The following is a 23,163-nucleotide window of genomic DNA, read 5'->3' as shown; positions in this document are numbered from 1 at the left end:
TGAAGAGAAGGCTCAGCAGTTAAGAGCACTGGTTGCTCTTTTAGAGGATCTGGGTTTGATTCCCAGCACCTGAATAGTGGCTTACAGCTGTGTCTTAACACCAGTCTCAGGGACTCTGAAGCCCTCTTCTGGCCTCTGGGCATTTACATGTTGCACAGACATAAATACAGAAATACGCCCATACACATAAAAAATTGAATAAAAAATAGTCCTTTGGTTGTGAATTGTTAATAACTAGTTTGGAGCCGGGCGTTGGTGGCGCACGCCTTTAATCCCAGCACTCGGGAGGCAGAGACAGGCGGATCTCTGTGAGTACGAGGCCAGCCTGGGCTACCAAGTGAGCTCCAGGAAAGGCGCAAAGCTACACAAAGAAACCCTGTCTCGAAAAACCAAAAAAAAAAAAAAAAAAAAAAACTAGTTTGGAAGAAATTACTCAGAAAGATAAGTACCCTGCTACCCTGTTTGTGTTTTGGAAAGTATTACTATATACTAAGACATTTGCAGGAGAAATATTTTGCTTTTGAGACAAGGATTTGCTGTTGGACTAGGTTGGACTTAGAACTCAGTTTGCAGCCCAGGTTAGTCTCAGACTTAAGTAGTATTTCAGCTCCTGCTCTTGATATTGAGGTTACAGATACTCTTTAGATGACTTTTTAAACAATTTTTTTGAATTATGTTAAAAGAAATCTCAGTATGTTGAATATAATGGAATTAGTACTTCGAGACAGAACTTGCATTTTAGTTGTATTGTGATCTGTGATATTGAAAGAGTAATTGCAGTGGTTTCTGTGAGTATCCCTGATTTGATGATAATTTGTCCAGGAATTGTTATTGTGCAAATTTGTTTTTTTCATCACAAGTTTGGTGAGAATTTAGGAAAATAAGTTGAGGTTGGACATGTTAATAGACTTTTATGGAATTTTCTGGATTGTATAAACATTAAGTGATAAAAAGCAGTTAACATCTGAAGCTGAGCCTTAGTCCTGTTTTTACATTTATTTTTTCGCTATATGGCATATTCTTTATATAAGTACCTAATGGCATATTCTTGATAGAATGGTTCTCAGACTTGAAAGCAGTTAAAAATATGTGGGATTTTGGTATCTCTTTCCTTAAAAACAACAAAACTGTACATTCTTATGAAGTGCTCCGCTGGTTTCAAACTCTTCTTCGTAATGTACAGTTCAGTGTGGCCTGTGCGTGTTGTTTTGTTTCCTGCATTGATTTTTGCCTCCATTTATTCTCTATTGCAGTCTAAAAGTTGGTTTTAATTGGGTTGCCCACAGGATTGACTTGGCCTCTACTTCTTAAGAAAATACATCTCTTGTTTTACAAGGTAAGAGATTTTGAATAGGTTTATTTTTATACAAAATAAAATGAGATACCTTATTAAGAAATAAGAAAGTAGATGTAATGTGCGTGCGTGTGTGCGAGCGTGCGAGTGAGCGAGTGAAGCATGTCTGAGGGATAGGGTGGGATGAACAGTTGCTTCCTCTGAGTCTGTTGTATTTATATGGATACATTTCTTATTGTTAGGTATTAAGCATTATAGATGGATTGTAGATTCCAGCTTTTCTTGGTATGGTTATTTATATTTCCTAGAAATAACAAGTGTAAATGTTAGGTAATAGTTTGTGTAGTGTGAATTTTAAACCTTAGCAGTTGAATTGAACCTTTTGTTGAAGGGAAAAGCCAGACTCAAGCTAGGTTAATAGCAGAATGACAGATGTCATTTCATACTTTTCAAAACCTAACAGTGTTTCTTGTCAGATAGCTTTAGGAGCAAGTCTTGTACCTTGCTTGGTTTAATTCTCCAGCCCTTTTCCAGCTGACAATCTTTTTTTTTTTTTCTTTTTTTTTTGAGACAGATCCGCCTGCCTCTGCCTCCCGAGTGCTGGGATTAAAGGCGTGCGCCACCACCGCCCAGCCCAGCTGGCAATCTTAGGCAGGGTATTAATAATCAGAATGTTTCGTGGGTGCCCTGTACCAACTTTCAGTAAATCTCTTTAACAGTAGAGTTTAGAGACTTACTGTGAATGCCATTTAGGCTGGTGTTTAATCTCTGTTCTTGGGACCATTTCAAGTTCTCATCTTATTCTTCAATTCAAACTAAAGTGTGTATCTTTTTCTCAGGTTTTGAATACCTGGCTTACCTATATGATGTTTCCCCCATAGAAAGTGATGGAACCGTTTTTTGAAGTTTAACAGGTGCCATCACAATTTGCACTTAAACACGTTTCAGATTCAGTAAGGGATGTGAATTTGACTCAGTTATTTGGAAGTATTCTGATAAACTTTCATATTGTCTGCTAAATAGAAAACCGAGAAAGTCCGTTGTTGCTTTATTTCTTTTTTTCAGTTGTATGTGTGCTTTGCGAGTGCTGGTGCAGGGACACACATGTGGAGGTCATAGGGGGTCATAGGGCAGCTGGGGAGAGCCTTTGATTGTTTGTTTCTGCATGCAGATCCCAGGGATCCAACTTAGGTTTTTGCTACCTGAGCCATCTTACCAGCCCTCTTGTTGACTCTTGTAGTTCATATCTGAAAAGCTTTACTCACCCACTCCACCTCCTGTTTTTAGTGTGTTATGATTGTCTTATAAAATATTTTCTATTTGCTAGTCCATCATTCCTGATTAAATTTGAAGATTGCTTTTGTCTTTGTGTATAATTGTGTGAGAAAAACTATGAAGGAGTAGGGGATATAAGTCAGTTGGTAGAGTGTTTGCTTAGCAAGCACAGCTTGACTCAGCTGCCAGTATCACATACACTGGGTTTAGGTAGCACATCCCAGCACTAGGGAGGTAAAGGCAGGAGGATCCAGAAGTTCAGGGTCATCTGGCTATATAGCCAGTTTAAGAGTAGGTTAGGCTCCATGAGACACTGTCTCAAAAAAGGAAGCCATACTTGAGGAGTCAAAGAGGAGAAACCAAACGAACGAGTAAGAATGTTAACAGTACAGAATTTGTCATCATTTCATTGTGCTGGTTCTGTTTGTGTAAGATGTAAAGGTCAGTGGCTCTTAACTGTTTGCAAATAGAATGTGATTCTAAATATACCATTTGGTTATGTTTGATTTTTTTTAAAAAAAATGTCTTCAGGTATAGTAAACAGTGAGGTGTGGTTTTTTTTTTTTTTTTTTTTTTTTTTGGTCGTTGTTTGTTTTTGGCTACTCAAAAAGTCTTAAAATAGAACATATAGCCAGGAATGGTGGTATGCCTTTTAATGCCAGCACTCAGGAGGGAGAGCAGAGGCAGATGGATCTCTCTGCGTTTGAGGACAGCCTGGTCTCCCTAGGGAGATATCTGCCTGCTTCTGACTCTTGGATGCTGGGAGTAAAGGTGTAGGCCAACACAGCCAAATTTGTCTGTCTCTCAAGTGCTGCCCTATTACTATTATTAAAGAATTATTTTACGTATATGAGTTTTTTTGCTATGTATATATGTGTACCGCATGTGCCTGGTGCTCATGGAGGACAAAAGCAAGCATCAGATCTCCTGGAACTGAGTTAGAGGTGGTTGTGAGCTACTAGGAGGGTGCTGGGCTTCAGTACCTCTACAAGAGCAGTGAACACTCTTAGCTGCTGAGCCATTTCTCCGGCTGAACCCTATTATTATTATTTTACAATTATTTGTGTGTGCGTGCATGCGACTTAGTTGTTTCTCTTAAATGTGTGGATCCTAGGGATGGAACTCAAGCTGAGCCATCTCACTGAGCCGTCCTCCCCACCTCATTTATTTTTTTGAGATAGGTTTTGCTGTATAAGGAGATCAGTGAGCAACCACAGATTCAATAGGAGTTAAATTGAGTCAGAGGCCCTAATAGTGTGTAATCTGTGGTGTTGCTCTTGAATTCAAGATCCTCCTGTCTCAACCTCTCAAGTACTAGGATAATTGACATTCACCACCATACTGAGCTTTTGTGGAATTGGGCATGCTCCTAGAGCTTTATGAGTGCTAGGCAGACATTCTACCAACTGATGTATTTTGTTTATTTCTTTGAAACTGAGTCTCACTCACTATGAAGCCCTCACTGGCCTGGAACTGTGTAGAGCAGCATGGCTTCAAACTCAGAAATCCACCTCTCAAGTGCTGGTATTAAAGGGAGTGCTACCATGTCTGGCCCAAGTTGGTTTTTGTTTGTGTGTTTGTTTAAGATTTAAAAGTTGTTTAAAAAAAAGATTTAATGCAAAATTTGGTAGAGTCACTAGACCTGAGTTTTGGTTAAATAGCCATGGTGAATAGTGGTGGGACAGGTTCCACTTTAGGGTGATAATTGCAGGTTAACTCAGATTTTGGCTATTCTATTTAGTATTTCTTTGGGTTCTCAATATGCTTATAGTAAACCCAGAAAGAGAAAGAGTGTGTGCATGCATGCATGTATGTGTGTGTACACATGTGCACTTATATAAGCTTGTGTGTACAGGCAAAGCCTGAGAGGATGTCAGGCATTCCATTGGAAATAGGCTGACAGTTGGGGGTTCCAGCTAGTTTCAGCTGTATGCATCCACATGCATGTGGATGCAGGGAGAGAACTCATGTTCTTATGGTTGTATGTATAGCAAGTGCTCTTACCCCCCTGAATCATCTCTGCAGCCCCAGATATTCCTTTGTTTTAATAAAACTATAAAATAAACGGAAAGTTTCACTACGAAATAGGGAATCTGTTATCATTTGAGATTTTGGTACTAAGGATTGAACTCAGGGTCTTGTGAATGCTTTCACATTTGAGATATGTCTTTCATTTTATTGTTAGGTATTTGTAGTCCAGGATCATTCCAGTTTTCTGTTTTTTTTTGTTTTTGTTTTTGTTTTTGTTTTTTTTTTTGAGATTGAGCCTTATAAGGTATCACTCTGATAACTATGAAATTGTAAAGTTTAAAAGGAAGATGTTGAATCAGTTTTAAATATTAATTTTGATGCATCCTTTGCATGATTTCCCCCTATAGATTTGTATGCATTTCTTTTAAATCTCACAAAAGGTTTAGTGCTCTGAATGATGTTTATTGTGACTTTATTGTCCTATAGTTTTTCTTGAATCTTTTGAATCTTGGACTGAAATTCTTTATAATTGATTCCAGAATTAAAGCCTTTGGAAGTTGAAATTGTTCCGACAGTTGAATGATCTAAATTAAAGACATTGTGATAGCTTGAGGGAATGCTTGTGGGATAATATGGTAGCTGGTCATTCTTGCAACTAACAACTTGGTATAATAAAAAGGAGTCTGACATGGCCGTTGCCTTTTCTCATCTGCAGGTGTGTGTGGTTTCAGAGCAGCATGGCTGTGGTCATCCGTTTGCAAGGTCTCCCAATTGTGGCGGGGACCATGGACATTCGCCACTTCTTCTCTGGATTGACCATCCCTGATGGGGGCGTGCATATTGTAGGGGGTGAACTGGGTGAGGCTTTCATCGTTTTTGCCACTGATGAAGATGCAAGGCTTGGTATGATGCGCACAGGTGGTACAATTAAAGGGTCAAAAGTAACACTATTATTGAGTAGTAAAACAGAAATGCAGAATATGATTGAACTGAGTCGTAGGCGTTTTGAAACTGCCAATTTAGATATACCACCAGCAAATGCTAGTAGATCAGGACCACCACCTAGCTCAGGGATGAGCAGCAGGGTAAACTTGCCGGCAACAGTACCCAACTTTAATAATCCTTCGCCAAGTGTAGTTACTGCTACTACTTCTGTTCATGAGAGCAACAAAAACATACAGACATTTTCCACAGCCAGCGTAGGAACTGCTCCTCCAAGTATGGGGACTTCGTTTGGGAGTCCAACATTCAGCTCGACCATTCCGAGTACAGCTTCTCCAATGAACACAGTCCCACCACCACCAATTCCTCCAATCCCAGCGATGCCATCTTTGCCACCGCTGCCATCCATTCCCCCAATACCAGTTCCTCCTCCGGTACCAACATTGCCTCCTGTGCCTCCTGTTCCCCCCATTCCCCCAGTCCCTTCTGTGCCACCTATGACCCCATTGCCACCCATGTCAGGCATGCCACCCTTGAATCCACCACCTGTGGCACCTCTACCTGCTGGAATGAATGGCTCTGGAGCACCAATGAGTCTGAACAATAATCTGAACCCTGTGTTTCTGGGTCCATTAAATCCTGTTAACCCTATCCAGATGAACTCTCAAAGCAGCGTGAAGTCACTTCCCATCAACCCTGATGATCTGTATGTGAGTGTGCATGGAATGCCCTTTTCTGCAATGGAAAATGATGTCAGAGAGTTTTTCCATGGGCTCCGAGTTGATGCAGTGCATTTGTTAAAAGATCATGTAGGTCGAAATAATGGGAATGGATTGGTTAAGTTTCTCTCCCCTCAAGATACATTTGAAGCTTTGAAACGGAATAGAATGCTGATGATTCAACGCTATGTGGAAGTCAGTCCTGCCACAGAGAGACAGTGGGTAGCTGCTGGAGGTCATATCACTTTTAAACAAAGTATGGGGTCTTCTGGACAAGCCCACCCCCCTCCTCAGACACTTCCAAGGTCAAAATCGCCCAGTGGGCAGAAAAGGTCACGGTCAAGATCACCACATGAGGCTGGTTTTTGTGTTTACTTAAAAGGGCTACCATTTGAAGCAGAAAACAAACATGTCATTGATTTTTTTAAGAAGTTGGATATTGTGGAAGATAGTATTTATATAGCTTATGGACCCAATGGGAAAGCAACTGGTGAAGGCTTTGTAGAATTCAGGAATGATGCTGACTATAAGGCTGCTCTGTGCCGTCACAAACAGTACATGGGCAATCGCTTTATTCAAGTTCATCCAATTACTAAGAAAGGTATGCTAGAAAAGATAGATATGATTCGAAAACGACTTCAGAACTTGAGCTATGACCAGAGAGAAATGGTGTTAAATCCAGAGGGGGATGTCAGCTCTGCCAAAGTCTGTGCCCATATAACAAACATTCCATTCAGCATCACCAAGATGGACGTTCTTCAGTTCCTAGAAGGAATCCCAGTGGATGAGAATGCTGTACATGTGCTTGTTGATAACAATGGGCAAGGTCTAGGGCAGGCATTGGTTCAGTTTAAGACTGAAGATGATGCACGTAAATCTGAACACTTACACCGTAAAAAGCTGAATGGGAGAGAAGCTTTTGTTCATATAGTTACCCTAGAAGATATGCGCGAGATTGAGAAAAATCCCCCAGCCCAAGGAAAAAAGGGCTTAAAGATACCTGTTCCAGGTAATCCTGCAGTACCAGTGATGCCTAGTGCAGGGATGCCGGCTGCTGGAATTCCCACTGCTGGAATACCCGGTACTGGGATGCCTGGTGCCGGAATGCCAGGTGCTGGAATGCATAGTGCGGGTATGCCTGCTGCTGGAGTGCCTGGTGCTGGGGTGCCCAGCTCCGGAATGCCTAGTGCCGGAATGCCTGGTGCTGGAATACCCGGTGCCGGAATGCCCGGTGCTGGAATGCCCGGTGCCGGAATACCTGGTGCCGGAATGCCTGGTCCAGCAATGCCTGGTCCAGCAATACCTGGTCCTGCAATGCCTGGTCCTGCAATGCCTGGTCCTGCAATGCCTGGTCCTACAATATCCGGTCCCGCAATACCTGGTCCCGCAATACCCGGTCCCGCAATACCTGGTGCTGGCATCCCCACTGCAGGAGGAGAGGAGCATGTCTTCTTGACTGTAGGATCGAAGGAGGCCAATAATGGGCCGCCATTTAACTTCCCTGGTAATTTTGGTGGCCCGAATGCGTTTGGGCCACCACTTCCCCCTCCAGGATTAGGGGGTGCCTTTGGTGATGTTAGACCTGTTATGCCTTCAGTTGGAAACAGTGGTTTGCCTGGCCTAGGACTGGAAGTTCCAGGTTTTGGAGGTGCACCAAATAATTTAAGTGGGCCATCAGGATTTGGGGGAATCCCTCAGAATTTTGGGAATGGCCCTGGTAGTTTAAGTGCTCCTCCTGGTTTTGGAAGTGGACCCCCTGGTCTTGGAAGTGTTCCTGGGCATTTGAGCGGGCCTCCAGCCTTTGGGCCTGGGCCCGGGCCTGGCCCAATACATATTGGGGGTCCTCCTGGCTTTGGAGCTAGCTCTGGAAAACCAGGACCTACAATAATTAAGGTGCAGAACATGCCCTTTACTGTATCTATTGATGAAATTTTAGATTTCTTTTATGGTTATCAGGTAATCCCAGGTTCAGTATGTTTAAAATACAATGAAAAAGGTATGCCTACAGGTGAAGCCATGGTGGCCTTTGAATCTCGGGATGAAGCCACCGCTGCTGTCATTGACTTAAATGATAGGCCTATAGGTTCAAGAAAGGTAAAGCTCGTTTTAGGGTAGCTGTTCACATCAGTTCTTCATAGGGTATATCTTCATGTTGCTGTGATTAATGCATCCAGATTGTTTTCCTAGTATTTCCAGGTTAGAACCTGTGGATTGTTTCAATTGCAGATAGATTGGTTTCTATAACACAGAGCATTGGTTGGCTGTTTACAATTCACAGAATAAACATTTGCAATTTGTTACAGTAAAGCTATCTGGAGAGAACACAAATAATTTTGGCATACCAGTAGAAACCATTTCTAAAACTCGATCATATATATAAAGCTTATCAAGGAATCTAGATTGGCTTTCTTTTATACCACGTGGGATGAAGAAAATAGAAACATGGGTAGAGCTCGTGGAGGGTGCTCTTGCCAGTTGCTGACAATTAGAAGTTGGCTACTTTTGCAATTTGATTTAAAGTTGGACATACTTGCTTTGTTTTAGGGTCAAAGCTTTGTCTAAAACCTGCATTTTTCTTTTAAAATTGAATAAAGTCTCTGTATCTGGATTCATTGTATGTACCTTTATTGCTTCTTGAGGGTTCTTGCTGTATAGACAGTCCTGCTTAAGATGTTGCCGCTTTATTTGCTTAATTGACTCACTTGTAATGGGTACACCTATTTTGTTGGTTTTTAATTAATTTCTAATATAAAAACTCCACACTTGGTTTGTGCTATATAACCCTGAACTTTAATTTCTAATGTCACACTTACGGTTGTGTGGAATGACTTTTACCATAAAAATAAACTATGAAGTCCTCTACTGGCCTTTTTTGGTTTAACCGCCAAGTTTTTTTAGTTTAGTAAATTTAAAATTGTTAATATTGTTTGGATGGCAATGAAAACCAGAAACCACTGTAGTAATCAGTGTTTAGGTGTTTGATTTTGAAGTCCTTTCTGTGATGGACTAGTCTAGCAAATTGCTTTTGTCCCCAATTTAGGTGACATTTTGGTACAAAGGAATCCATAAGAAAGAGCATTCTATCTTGGAATTTAAAACTGAAGTTGAAATTGGTAGTTTTGTTAGCAGTAATGTTGGAGACTGTAAGATCCCTAAGTTGGACTATAGGTTGATGTGTGTTTAATTCTGTTACGTTGGAGGCTTTTCGGTGTAGCTGTTGATCACGAGCCTGTTCACAAATCCTCTATGCAGAGTCTGAGTACAGCTAGCAGAGGAGAATCGAGATCACTCCTGCCTTTTCATACTCTTTCCTTTTGGCAATCAGGGCACCACAGGAGAGGGATCACATAGACTTTGGTTGGCTAAATGTCCTTTTCATAAAAGTATTTGGTTTATCACATCTTATTCACTGACATTTAAGTCTCTGTCGAGTGTTTGTTTCTCATTTAAAATGCTTGAAAGCTGTTTTACATTAACATAACATACAGAATTGGAGATTAATGAATAATCATGGGAAATAAATTTCATCTTTCACATGACCTTGCTTTGGTTTGAAACACACCAACATTATTTACAAGTCTGCATTTACTTTTAAAAGAGGCATTTCTTGTATATACTTATATATTTGTATATATGTGTATACATGCATATATACATGTATATACGCACAAACATGTATGTCTATACAGTAGTGCCTTTTTGGTGTTCTAAGGCAGTGGAACACTGATACAGTTTCGTCGTGTAATTCTAGAGTTAAGAGTGGCAACAGTTGCTTGTGTGATAAAGTTTGGAAAGCTTGTTCACTACTATAGTCTTGGAGGGTTGATAGTGTGGAGTTTTTGTTTAGGGAAAGGATTGCACAGACTTTGAAAAGAAGTGGCTGCATTGTGAATCATTTAGTAACTCACAGATACAATTTGCTTGACAGATAGATACTGCCTCAAAAAGCAATATGTTTCTATGTGATGTTTTTTGTTAAGTGATCATTTCTCATTCCAAAGACAGAATGTGAACACTTCAGAACTTCTTGGGCATCTTATATCAACTGCAGGTTATTTTGTTCATTGGAAAGCTGACTATCTTTATTTTAGAAAAATTGGTTGTTGAAAGGTGAAAATCTTTTATCCTTTCTCACAATTTATTTTGATTGTATATTCCTACACACTTATTAAATATTTCATACACTCAGTTACAACTATTTTGTTATTTCTACATCTTAGATAAATGCTAAAAAGAACTTGAATCTCACTGTTCATTTAATAAATTAAGAAAATAGTGTTGGTGTAGAAATCAGAGAGAATTGTGTTTTGCGCTCCCTTGGATCACAACAGTGCTTGTTGTGAAATGTAATTAAATGCTCTGCCCTCTGGAACTTCAGTTTTTGTATATCTGAGATTATTAACAGACTTAACTGCTAAGTATATTGTTTCATTTTGTTCTGGGCATTGAAGTTTCAGTTTTTGTTTTAATAACCATGAAAATGTGTTCAATGAAACTATTCATACCTCTCGACAGACAAATTTTCTCCAGAACTAGGTTTAGTATGGATTTGAATTTACATGATTTTTTTCATTTGTATGGCATGAAGGCTTTGTAAAGCATTGCTTAAAGAGTGTTTGTAAACACTATCAAGGTATTCCCAATTTCATGTGTAAATTTTATTGTGTTTTTGGTGACTTTGACATTAATAGAAGAGAATCTTTTTCATTAGGTTTAATTTGTTTTCTCCTGAGTTTTTATTGGTGTTTATTTTTCTTTTTCTTTTAAAGAATTAGCAAAACCTACAAATGTATTTTATAAATAAGCAAATTTGTAAATTTTCTTGAACTTCAGTGACAGATTTAGTTCTTAAGCATAATTTGGAGGTGTTTTCTGTGATCATACTAGTTTGGATGTACAATTATTAGTGGCTGTTTTGGGTTTTGTTTTAATGCAACAGTGTTAAGTGAAATGTAGTTCCTGCATTAGGAAATATCAAACTTACAGATAGTAATATTCAGTGTAGTTAAGGTCAGTCTTGACCCGCTTGATGAAACTCTAGGAGTATGTACATATATGGAAGTAAGCAAGCATATACAGTTTCGGGGAAATGGTCACCTTGCACAAAAATAAGGAAACACTAAAGCTTCCTAAATCCATTTTGCTGGATTCTGTGATTGTACAAGTGTGTGAAAATAAAATGCACTCAGTTTAAAAGCACTGGAAAATGAGTGAAGAACGTGTAAAATGACTCCTAGTCCATTTTGGGGGAAAGTTTCTTGCGGTGATCACTTTTCCCACTCCCAATTGCCATGTGTAAATTATTTTCCTTCAGCTGTTTTATTGGCAGTTCTGTAGTCCAAACTTTAGAAACCCAGCGCAGCTAAAAGGCTGTTGACAGTGTGACCACATTGCCAGCACCTACTCCTTTGGCACCATTTAGCATTTTTTTGTTTATAAAGAAGAAGTCTTGGATACTGTTCAATAAACTTGTCACAAAATAAAGGCTGATGCTTTTAATGCTTTAACTGCACAAAAGTATGTCTTTGAGCTTAATACCACTTTTTGGGTTTTTATTTTTAACTCATGAAAATATGCCTTTGGAAATGTGGATTTGGTGATTTTAGAGGTAAAAATTGTTGCGTATTCTTGTCTAATGCTGAAGTGTGGAAAGAAGAGGATGCCTTGGGACGGCATGGAGGAAACTTGATTCTAGGGCAAATCTGTGGTATCTTCGTTTTCAGAATTTCATTTTATTGTGTGTGTGCTTTGCTAGCTAATGGCTTCGTTATGTGGATTTGGAAAACTTGAGTACCAGATACTCCTCCTCACCAGGAGTCTCCAAGGGGTCTGTGAACTCTCATTTACAAATGCTGGTTGCAGTGGAAAAGGGAAAAGAAAGGCTCGGAGCAGACTCTTCATTTCACCTGCCTAAAGCTTGGTTTTTGTATTCCTATGTGATGGGTTTAATTAAGGTGGGGAAGAAAAGGGAGCCAAAGCAATTGCTGCTTCGTGACAGCACTCTTCTAGGTTTTTCCCTTTTACATTTGTTCATCTTAGGAAAGTTAGTAAAAGATGTTGTCGTAGACTGCTGGTTTAATTTTTAAAAGGATGGGTTAGAGTTGCAAGAATTAGTGGGCTGTTCCCTAACAACCAAAGTTCTCGGGAAATGCTTTTAGTTTTTTCTTTATCACATAAGAGTTTAGCTTTATTTGAATTTCCTGTTGTTTTAGTCTGAGCAGACAGTCTACCACTGAGCTACACGTGAGCTTAAACTAATACGTAATTCCAGGGTCTCATTTAGATTGTCCAGGCTAATTTAGATGGGTTTGAGTGCTCTTCCACATCAGCTTTTGGAGTACTGGACAACAAGACAGAGGCCACCTTGTCTGAGTCTTTTAAAAACTGATTCATGTTGAGTAAATATTTGAAAGATGACTAAGTGGGATCAGCCACCACCACCCCCAAACACACACACAGTGTGGCCTTACCATCTGAAAAGGGTGGGCTCCGGAAAGGATCACTTCTATAATACATTGTTTTCTGCTCTCTCGCATTTTATACAAGTAAGCCTATCAGTTATGTATACCCATCACTGCTCTCCCCAAAATAGACTCTAGGGGATATGATAGGATCTAAGTTTAGATCTTTTTTTTTTTTTTTTTTAAAGACAGGGTTTCACTGTGTATCCCTGGCTGTCCTGGAACTCTGGTAGACCAGGCTGGCCTCGAACTCACAGAGATCCACCTGCCTCTGCCCCCCAAATACTGGGATTAAAGGCATGTGCTACCACTTCCAGCTAAAAATTCTATCTTTTTAGTATAAACTCTGAAAACTCATGAAGGCTAACTGTAAGGTAGTTTGAAGAGTACTGTGGTAGCACATTTGCAGTAGGCACAGTTCTATGAAAAAAGCTTTTTGTTTAATAACATAAGCAAGTTCATCTATTAAATGCTATTTCTTAGTGTCCTCTTCTGGACTTATTTGTGATATTTTGAGCTACATTCTATGTCTTGAGGGTCTCAAAAACATTGTTAAATTAAGTATGGCTCCTTTTCTGGATCAACATAAGTCACAATAAACAACCAAGACAGCATACTGTAAATACACACTCTGCTACTGAAGAGTCCAGGAGAAATGACCCTGATGTAAACAGTCTAGCCCCAGGTACAGGACAACACATCAAAAACACTGAGGCTGTGTATTAGGGGAGAAAATCTCATTAACCATGTCCTTTTATTTCTAGTGAGCGCCGGGGCCTCCCTCCATTGAAAGGTTAGGACATAAAATTCAGCAAATAAGTAGAGAAGTGGTGTTACTCCCCCCCCCCCCACTCTGGCCTAGGGAACAATTATTTTTGAGTCTTTTCCTAACCTGGAAGGAGGAAGGACAAGTACAGAGGGGTAACAGCAGCCTAATTCACCCCCAGGAGTTGCTGCCTGCTCCTTGATGTTTCAGTCTCTGCCGCCACCAGTTTTTTCCCTTTGCCTACTCACATAGTAAGTCAGCTGGAAACAGGTGATGAGTCTCAGTAGAGATGGTTTACTTGGAGCTTTTGATTACTAAGGGTAGTTAACATGTGAGTCATATGAAACAATAACCATGTTGTGCTGTTAAATGTTTCACACTTAAGAAAAGCTGGTCATTGTACATGCTTCTAATCCCAGCACTCGATCAGGCAGGGCTACACAGTGAGAGCTTGTCTCCAGGCGGCAAAGAAAAGGATGGAGGAATCGAGTTGCTTGAACACTCTTTCAGATATTAAACCATACAGCTACTGATTTCCTTATGTCTTGCTCCGTCCCCTACTCCACACTGTTAGGTTGAAATGGGGACAGGTGGCTGATGTAGCACCTGTTATCCCCTTCAGTCTTGTGATCTATGGGACCGGCAATGCCCTTGGCTATAAACTTGCTCAGGTGGCTATTTACTATAGTAGATCCCACTTTGCTTCTTTGGTGGAACTCAACTTCTGTTGATCTTCATACACTTATATTTTTATGTAACTATAGCCTAGACATAACTATATGTCGTCCTAACAAATTTTTGTGCAGTGTTGTATGCTGAGCACAACAGGAATTAATGGTGGGAAGGCAAGCAGAAAAATGTCTGTTTCTCAAGAGATTAGATTCTTAAATTCTTACATGTAAGTGCTTAGTTGTACTGAACTGAATGTAAAACAGGAACTGTAAAGACTTTCCTGGCCAGTTGATGCAGATGGTCAGACAGTTAACACATGTGAAACTAGTTTGTGGTTATACTGTAGTTTCCCAGACAGATGTTTAGAGAATAATCCTTAAGATCCTCCACATATCCTAGCCAGGTGAATTGTTCCAGTGAGAATCAGGAAAACATGCTCTGTGAACAAAGATAGTTTGCTTTTCTACAGGTGTTGGTTTGCTGTGCTCTTCAACTTCATGCACACTGGAGAGGCAATAGTTTTTGACAGTGCCCTGGCCCTAGTGATGCTCAGGAAGATGGTCTGGTATTACCTCACAACACCCCATATATAAAAGACACTGACTGTGTAAGTTGTAGCAGGGTGGGATGGGGACAGAAATGACTCCCTTGAAGGTAGCTGCTGCAGGTCACCTTTCCTGAGGTGACCTTTACCATACATGTTTACCATACTATTTGCATTTGCTGTTTAATATTTATCCCGTTAATGAAATCCTATAAACGTGGAGTCCATTAAGTCCTCGGTTCCTGTTCCAGTGTTAAGGAGATTGTGGTGGGTGAGTGTAGACTTCCTTTGCATCTGTGTATAAAGCTAGTTAGTATAGGCCATGGAGAAAAGGCCTTGGAGACACAATGAGGGACTGTTGTGGTGGTGATCTTGATCTAAGACTGGACTTGAATTACAGGATGTGAACTAGTGACGGAATGGGACAGAGAAATCCCCTTGGGTCCCATCAGTTCTTGTGACCTATGGCCTGTGTTCTCTAAAAGTCTAGCTTATCCTATCCAGTGGTAAGCATCTATGGTTCTGTGAATCCAGCTACTCCATTTCTTTTGGAAGTCTGTCTGAGTTGAACTCTGAAGAGAAGCTAAAAGCATGGAACTTCAGTTTGGCTGCCTTGTGACCCCTTCCTTTTCTGTGTGGTGGAAGCCCCACATTGTCACTGTCATAGCCTGTCCCTGTCCTACCATTTGAGTCCTGAGTGTCCTGTGAGCAAACAAGTAGTGAAAGTGGTACCACACCAAGGCCCGAAGGCACATCGACTCCTTTGCGAGCACTCAAGGGGAGTAGTCAGTATGCTGTAGGCATCCACCCAACAAAGGACCCTCTTACGGGTTACCTTAACCCCAGAGTTGCCACCACCACTCCCATTTTATAGATAGGGAAATCGAAGCTTGCCTGAGGCCCTACTGCTAACACTGAAGTTTTTAAACTCACTTTGTCGCCCAGGCTGACCTTGGAAACAGTAGTCTTCCTCAGTGTTGGGATTACAGGCATGAGCTATGAACCTCCTCAGCTATAAATGGAATTTTTATGGGTGCTCAGATACTTCATAGAGAGCAAGTGTTGCTTGTTTCTCCCTGATCTGAGGAGAGGGAAGGAGGGCTGAAGTCACTAGCAGTATCCCCCAGTCTACTCGGGAAGAGCCTCCCTCAATGCTCCATGATTTTAGTTCCCCAACTCCAAGTAAACATGGAAAACAAAAGGACTACCTGCTAACTGGTCCTCGGGTACTGATCAGACAGGATTTTTTAAGTCTTCAGATAAAGTTTGGTATAGGATGTGTTCAGAGTCTCTCTCTGGGTGGAGAGAAACTCCATGGTAGAACAGTCCTGTCTTCCCTCCATATCCAGTTCTCTCTTTGGATAGGTCTTTTTCTGTGAATGGTCTGGCAACAGGTGAGGTGTTGTTTGGCCTTGGGGCAGTCTTCAGCGATGTTGGGGTGGCTTTCAGACATTCCTGGCCATCCCAGTACAAGGTGGGAAACTGCTGTATTTCCCCACTTAGGTTTCCTGTGAGTGCGCACACAGTTCAAGCTTTGCAGTACTGCCAGATTCTGTGTGGCACATAGGCTTCTTAGAAATAAGTGCTTCTAAATAAATCTCACTTTAAAAATTTAATTTATGAGCATAAGTTGATTAGTCCTGAGTCATGTATGAATAAAGAATGTCAGCTTATAGTAAGAACCTGTACTTGGTCATGATGGACACACCTTTAATAACAGCACGTGGGAGACTAGGGTAATAGGCCAGCCTGCTCTAAAGATTTGTCTCAAAAAGAAATTATTCGGTTCAGTTTGTGACCTGTGAGAAATGTCTGCTGATTTAAATTTGGAGAATCCTGAAATTAGAGACACAGGGGTAAGAAAACAAGTGCCTTCCCCATATCCTTCGAGGAAGTGAGAAGGGAAGAAAAATGGTGGTGTTAGTGGACGTAGTCTTTTGTTTCCTGGGGAAGGGTTGTTCAGCGGGTGGAGGCGCTTCATTTGGGAGCCTCTGGAGGATTTCCTGATTGGCCTCCAAGACTCGATCCAGCATCTGTGAGCCGCTCCATCTTGCCAAGGTAGGCAACAACAGGTGTGAGCATGACTGAGTTATCTGAAGGAATGATGCAGCTACTCAGACTGACCTGCCTGTAGCCTCTGCCACTTCTGTAGCGTGACCTTGGGGAGATAAAGGAAGCTCTGGATTGCAGGGTTGCCTGGTTCAGCTCTTGGGTATAAAGAAGCTCATGTAACTCCTGAGCTTAAAGGACTGATAAATGAGTTTTAGGCCATCTGGTGTTGAGTTAGATGCAACTGAACCCAGGAGGAAAAAAACTGTTCTTAGGTTTACAAAAAGCAGTTAGAGCCTGCTAATGCAGGAAAAAGAGCATCATTTAAAAAAAAAAAAATGAAGCACATGGTTTTTATATTAGTGAAGAGAGTCCCTATCAACAGTGTGTGCAGGTAACCTATCTCCCAGGGAAAAACAGGAGAGGCTTACAGCATTTAGTCTTTCCTTAAACTTACCAAGGCCACCTGCTCACATAATCCTTCAGATTCTTAACAAGTCTGGTCAAGTACAGTGATGCCTGCTTCTCTGAAGTGCTTTGAGTTTCCATTTTATCTATATAAGTCTGTGGTGTCTAGCCAAGATGTACTAGCGGGATTTGTGACCTATAATTAAGCATTTGGGAGGTAGAGGCAGAAAGATAAGGACCATCTTTGGCTTTTTTGCAAGTTGGTGGCCATTGTGGGCTATATGAGATCCTGCTATAAAAAGTTTCTTAGAAGGGAAGGAGGTGGAGAAATAAGGAAGACAGCTGTCTGTTACAGATTAGATATAGTGTCTCCAGAGCAGTTGTGTGCTGCTGTGAGGAACGTGGGAAAGGCAGCATGCACGAGTTAGTCTTGGAAGAAGGTGGTGGCTAACATGCTGATATTCCAGCACAGGACCTAGCTACTGTGTATCAAGAGCCTTGCACACATTATTTACATTAATCTTCAGGGCTAAATCATATTCCGCCTTACAGCTGAGGAACCTGAGGCTTAATGATTTTTCCCAAACTGTATAGGCAGGACACCATCTGGTGCAGTAGCATCTGATGGGTAGGAAGAAGTGAGAGCAGTATTTAGAGTCTACTCACTATGGGAAGTCTATACTTTTGTCTCCTTCATCAGATTGGTAGTGAATATAAAAACTTTTCCAGAAGAGAAGGGAGTTTAACTATAATCTAGAAAGTTCTGGGCCAGGCATGAAAGTGCACACCTTTCATCGAAACCCTTGGGATGCAAAGGCAGGTGGCTTCTGCAAGTTTGAGGCCAGTCTGATCAATATGTCAGGGTTATAGGCCAGTCAGGGCCACAAAGTGAGATTCTGTCTCAAAAAAAACAGTTCTAAGGAGCATTTACGAGTATTTGTGTTCTAGTCTCATACTCATTTCACTTAACCACGTGGCCACAGCCAAATCCTGCCTTTCCTCTGCCTGGGGTCACAGAATGTGGGCTGGACAGTCAATCCCATTTTATTTATGATATTGCAAATTATAAAGGTGAGATGGGGGCTTTCATGTTTAGAGACACATTCTCTGTAAGCTCAGGGTGGACTCAGACCTTCAGTCCTGCCTTTGCTGGGGCTGCAGGTGTGCACACTGCTGGGAGGATCCTGCTCTAACAGAGGATCTTAACTATAGGCTTAGAAAGCTCTGAGGTTGGCAGTGGGAGCAGAGGAAAATAACCAGTAAAGGAGAGGAGAAAGGAATGAGACCCCCCAAGTGACCATGAACAAGTCAGAGAAGGCTGGAGCTCTACCTTCTAGGTGTTTCCATCTGCAGCTCTGTACTAGTTCCAGTGGAAAGAGGAGACACCAGAACTAACTGTCAAATGTGCCAGAAAACTCACCTCTCTTGATTTGTTTAGCATCAGACAAGTCTAAATTTAAATAATTTCTGAAGGTCCTTGGCTTATCCTATAATTGGTTGAACAGAAATTCTGTACACAAAGATCTAATAAGCATAAGTCAGACCACTTGAAATTTTCCTTACAGTGGTATTTAAGGGGGTTGAAATGAAAGCCTCATCTGATTGAAATGGCATTATATGAAAAGTGAGTCTGAGTATGTAGCTGTTGATAGGGCACTGTGGCAAAAGCTGTAATCCCAGCACTCTGAAGCTGAAGGCAGGAAGATAGTGAATTTGAGGCCAGCCTAACTCACCTGAAAAGATGCTGTCTCAAAATAAGTGGTGTGTAGTTTAGGAATAATAAACAGTGGTCAGAAGTGCAGCAGGAGTTTTTAACCACAGATTTCCAAGTAGGGATAGACTTAGAAGACTTGAAATTAATAATCTCATAAATTACAGGTAATTTAAAGGAACCTTGGCTCAAAAAGAAAACTAGCTATTGGTAGGTATTGTGGTTTCCCCCTGCAATCTCAGTGCTGGAGATGAAGGAGATAGAGGTCAGCAAGGGCTACACAAGTCATGTCAGGGGCAGGGCTCGTGAAGTTGCTCAGAGGGAGAATGCCGGTGTCTATGCACAGACTCGTGAGTTTTGTTTCCATATTCCTAGACAGAGTCCATGGCCAAGCTGGCTGTGAGCTCCTCTTCCATCCTCTACCCCCAAATGATGGAAATGTGGATGTGATTCTCAGTGTCAAGTGAAAGCTGCAAATTATCAAGGTGTTTGGTTTTTTCCTACACAGTAATATTCCAACAAGAAAGAAAAGGGCAGATCTGTGAGAAGAAAAAAACAAAAATAGGAAACCTTGGTTGCACAGGAAGCCTTGACATTGAGAATAGAAGCCAGGCCAACTTAATAACGTCAGAGTCAAGTCTTATGTTACTTTGCACACAGCGGGCCCACAGTATATGGTTGGAATGAAGTGCAGACTCTTTGTGACTCAACTGACCCATCTTTTCCTGGAATTCTATGGGTTTCCTCAGTTACACCCACTTCTCCTTTAGGGGAGGAGGAGGACCACAAACATTAGTTTTTCCCTATTCTTTCTCTTCTGTTTTTTTTGTTTGTTTGTTTGTTGTTTTTTCGAGACAGGGTTTCTTTGTTTAGCTTTGTGCCTTTCCTGGAACTCACTTGGTAGAACAGGCTGGCCTTGAACTCACAGAGATCCACCTGCCTCTGCCTCCCGAGTGCTGGGATTAAAGGCATGTGCCACCACCGCCTGGCCATTCTGTTTTTTAAAATAGGGGTTTCTCTGTGTAGCTTTCACTGTCCTGGAACTTGCTCTGTAGACCAGGCCGGCCCTGAACTCAGAGATCTGCCTGCTCTATCTCCTGAGTGCTGGCATTAAAGATGTGTGCTACCACCTTTGGCAGTTTCTGCCTATTCTAAAACTAATAAAATCAATATATTTCACCCTTCAGATTTATCCAGATTTCAGGTATTAATAATCTGTTTTGTTGCTGATTGTTTTTTTTATAACTATTCTATTGGTGGACACTAGGAATTTTTCAAGTTTTAGGCTATAATGAATAAGGCTGCTGTGAGCATTCTTAATAATGCTTTGCGAATGTAATGTTTTCATTTCTAGATTAAAATCTGCCAGTGGAATTGCACTTGGCTAGGTATCTGTCTGGCTTTCTGACAGATTTGTCAGGCTGTTTTCCAAGGTGACATATTTAATACTTTCACTAACTCTAAGAATCGCATATCCTTTGCCAGCGTTTGGCCTTGTTGATCTTACATTTAGGCCCTGGCGGCTTTGTAACTACCGCATTGTAAGGGTCTGTTGGTTTGGTTTTGGTTGGGTGTTTTTTTTTTTTTTTTTTTTAATTATTATTTCAAGACAGGGTTTCTCTATGTAGCCCTGGCTGTCCTGAAACTCACTCTAGACCAGGCTGCCCTGAAACTCAGAGATCCACCTGTTTGTGCCTCCAAATGCTGGGATTAAAGGCGTCGCCACCACCTGGCCCCACTGTGGTTGTATTTTGCATTTCTCTAGACACTTATGCTGTGGATCATTTCACAAGCTTATTTCTTGTTTGTGTTTTATAAAGCACCTTCGAATCTTCCGTGTTTATTTAAATTGGTTCTCATTAAAACAGAACTGCAGTCGTCGTCGTACATTAAAATTTTGTCTTACGGTTTGTTTTTTGTTTTAGTTTATTTTTAGTGTGGGGTTGAACCCAGGGATGTGCGTACACTAGGCAAAACTCTTTTCACTAGGCTGCATCTTAGCCTCCCATTAAAGTTTCACAATTCAGTTGTTAAAAGAGCAGGAAAGGGTAGGTTTATTGCTATACATTAATTCAAATGAAAAGGGCCTAAAGTTAAGAGTTCCCATTCATCAGATAGCTGAGCAGCAGCTTTAAGCATTGAATACTAGTACTCGGCACATAGAGAAAAGACTTGGTGGTAGTTTGAAGGAGCCCCCAGTTAAATGGAAGGGGAGAGAAAGAATTATGCTGTTGTAATTTCAGCATTAATGCAGTTACTGAATATATACTGAGTGTCTATTTTAAGTAGGTACCAAAGATACAGAAAACTAGACAGGTTCCTGCTCTTACATGGCTTGCTGTCCAGTGGAGGAACATATGGTATAAAGGCCCTGAGATGGAGACTGGAATTGACACTGGATGTGGATTAGGATTAGAAAGGACAGCCGTGTGGGAACACACTTGGGTGGCTGGATGACTGTTTACACATGAGTTAAATCCCTATGTGGGTTCCAGGGATCAAACTCCGGTGTGATGGCAAGCACCTTTCCCCACTACGCCATCTTGCCAGCCACAGGGTGTTAGTGTTTTGCGTTGTTTTGTGTCCTTGTGCATGTCGGTGTGTGGGTTTGTGCATGTGATTGCAGTGCCTGTGGATGCCAGAAGAGGGCATTAGATTCCTTGGCGCTGGAGACACAGGTGCCTGTGTGTAAGCTGCCTGATTTGGGTGCTGCGAACTGAACTCTGGTCCTCTGGAAACACAAAGGGCTCTTAACCAGTGAGCCATCTCTCTTGCTCTCAAACTTAGGGTTTTATATTGAATGATTTTATGTTGAGTGTATTGGGAAGCTATCCCAGAGTTTGAAACAGAGAAACGACATGATCTGGCTTTCATTTAGCTAATAAACAGAAATGGCTGCGTGGTTGCAAAAAGATTGATAAAAAAAATCACTATGGTTATCCAAAGACAGTGGAATCCTACTGGGCAAGAATTTCTAAGGGGAGTCACGGCGGACCAGAGCCATGGGTGACAAGATACTCGTTAGGTAGGATATTGATTGGTTCTCATGTTCTGTCTACTCTACTGATAGGAGCTAAGAGAAGTGGCTGACTGAAAAAGGCCTTACATTTGAGCTAGAGAATGCAGGGTTAACTGTATCACACCACTACTCAATGCTGTAGAAATTCTCCCTCAGGAGAAGAAGAAAATAGCTTGCTAGAGAGTTTGGTGTTGAATCTAACAGTCATTGGGCAGTTATACGGGGTCTTTTGTTGAGACTGTGGAAGTTGGCTAGGTGAGGTAGTACCAGGGAGCAGAAACCCGTGAGGGTGAGAAATACAACGGCTTGAAGGTTCTTGAACTGGCTGGAATAAAAGTATTGGGGTTAGAATAATTGATGCTTCAAGTGTGGATCAGGGTTAGGTAGGAATCCAATGAGAGCCTTCAAATGTATAATATCAACCCCTATACAGACGTGTATAGATTATAAATAACCCAGGCATGGTGACGCATGCCGGTAATCCCAGTACTCACATGGGAAACGTAGGAGGATCCAGAGTTTGAGGTCATTCTCATCTGCAAAGTCATTGGAGGCCAGCGTGGGTTACATGAGACTGTCTCAGAATATAAAAGAGTGTGTGTGTGTGTGTGTGTGTGTGTGTGTGTGTGTGTGTGTGTGCGCGCGCGCGCGCACATACTTCTGTTTCCCTGTGTATTAATTACTATGTATAGGTATTCAGATCTATTGGATATACACTTACCTGAGAAATACATGTTTAAAGCTGGGTTATATATACTCTTGCTGATTTTACAATCTAGTGCTTTCAAATAATGCAGACACATGGTTCTATCTGGTTGAGCTGCCATTCAGCATTCTTTTGTGTGTTTGGTAGTGAGCCCAGCCCCACCTAGCTAATTCAACTTTGAGCTCCTTGAGTTTTTAGGCCTCTTTGTTGTTAAAACAATAGTGAGATGAGTAGAGAACTGCCTCAGAGAACATGAGGTGACAAACGTGGAATTCAGATTATGACGTGGCAGAAACTGTGGTCTGTTGAACCTCTAAGGGAGTCATCTGGAAGGTTGGACGTTTGCAGGCCTCTTGGAGGAGCAACTTTAGAACACTGGACCTGGTAATCAGAGTACTTGGGGTTATTGACTGCTTCCAGACTCGGATCTCTCACAGCCAGCTGGAATATGAATCCTGGGGAAGCAGGAGGCCTACCGGGTGGGAGTGAGGATACAAACACTTGACTTAGTTTGGCTACAGACTTTGGAATGAAGAGTAGTGGGATTTTCATCATTCATTTGAGCAGGGGCTCAAGTGCTGTGGGTGACTCAAAGTAATCAATGTAGGTACTGTATTCTGGGTGGG

General features: G+C 41.3%; 1 protein-coding gene across 9 annotated transcripts in view; it reads left to right on the top strand.

The window, feature by feature from the left end:
- Cpne1 (copine 1) overlaps window positions 1–23,163 on the top strand; it is a 41,473-nt gene that overhangs the window by 8,045 nt on the left and 10,265 nt on the right. For 2 of the 9 annotated variants that reach the window (XM_028888992.2, XM_028888994.2), the window contains 2 exons: window positions 1,254–1,336; window positions 5,256–11,685. The exons of 1 other annotated variant lie outside the window; for it this stretch is intronic. In XM_028888992.2, the coding sequence (XP_028744825.1) occupies window positions 5,278–8,316 (3,039 nt within the window). In that variant the 5' untranslated portion in view covers window positions 1,254–1,336; window positions 5,256–5,277 and the 3' untranslated portion in view covers window positions 8,317–11,685. Of the gene's footprint in view, window positions 1–1,253; window positions 1,337–5,255; window positions 11,686–23,163 lie in introns of those variants that run through there. 6 more of the 9 variants (XR_003736541.2, XM_028888997.2, XM_028888995.2 and 3 more) reach the window with 6 other exon arrangements.

The sequence above is a fragment of the Peromyscus leucopus genome, chromosome 4, assembly GCF_004664715.2.
Source record: "Peromyscus leucopus breed LL Stock chromosome 4, UCI_PerLeu_2.1, whole genome shotgun sequence".
NCBI classification, from domain to species: domain Eukaryota; kingdom Metazoa; phylum Chordata; class Mammalia; order Rodentia; family Cricetidae; genus Peromyscus; species Peromyscus leucopus.
Note: the sequence above shows the minus strand (reverse complement) of the source record. Positions and strands in the feature narration are given on the sequence as shown.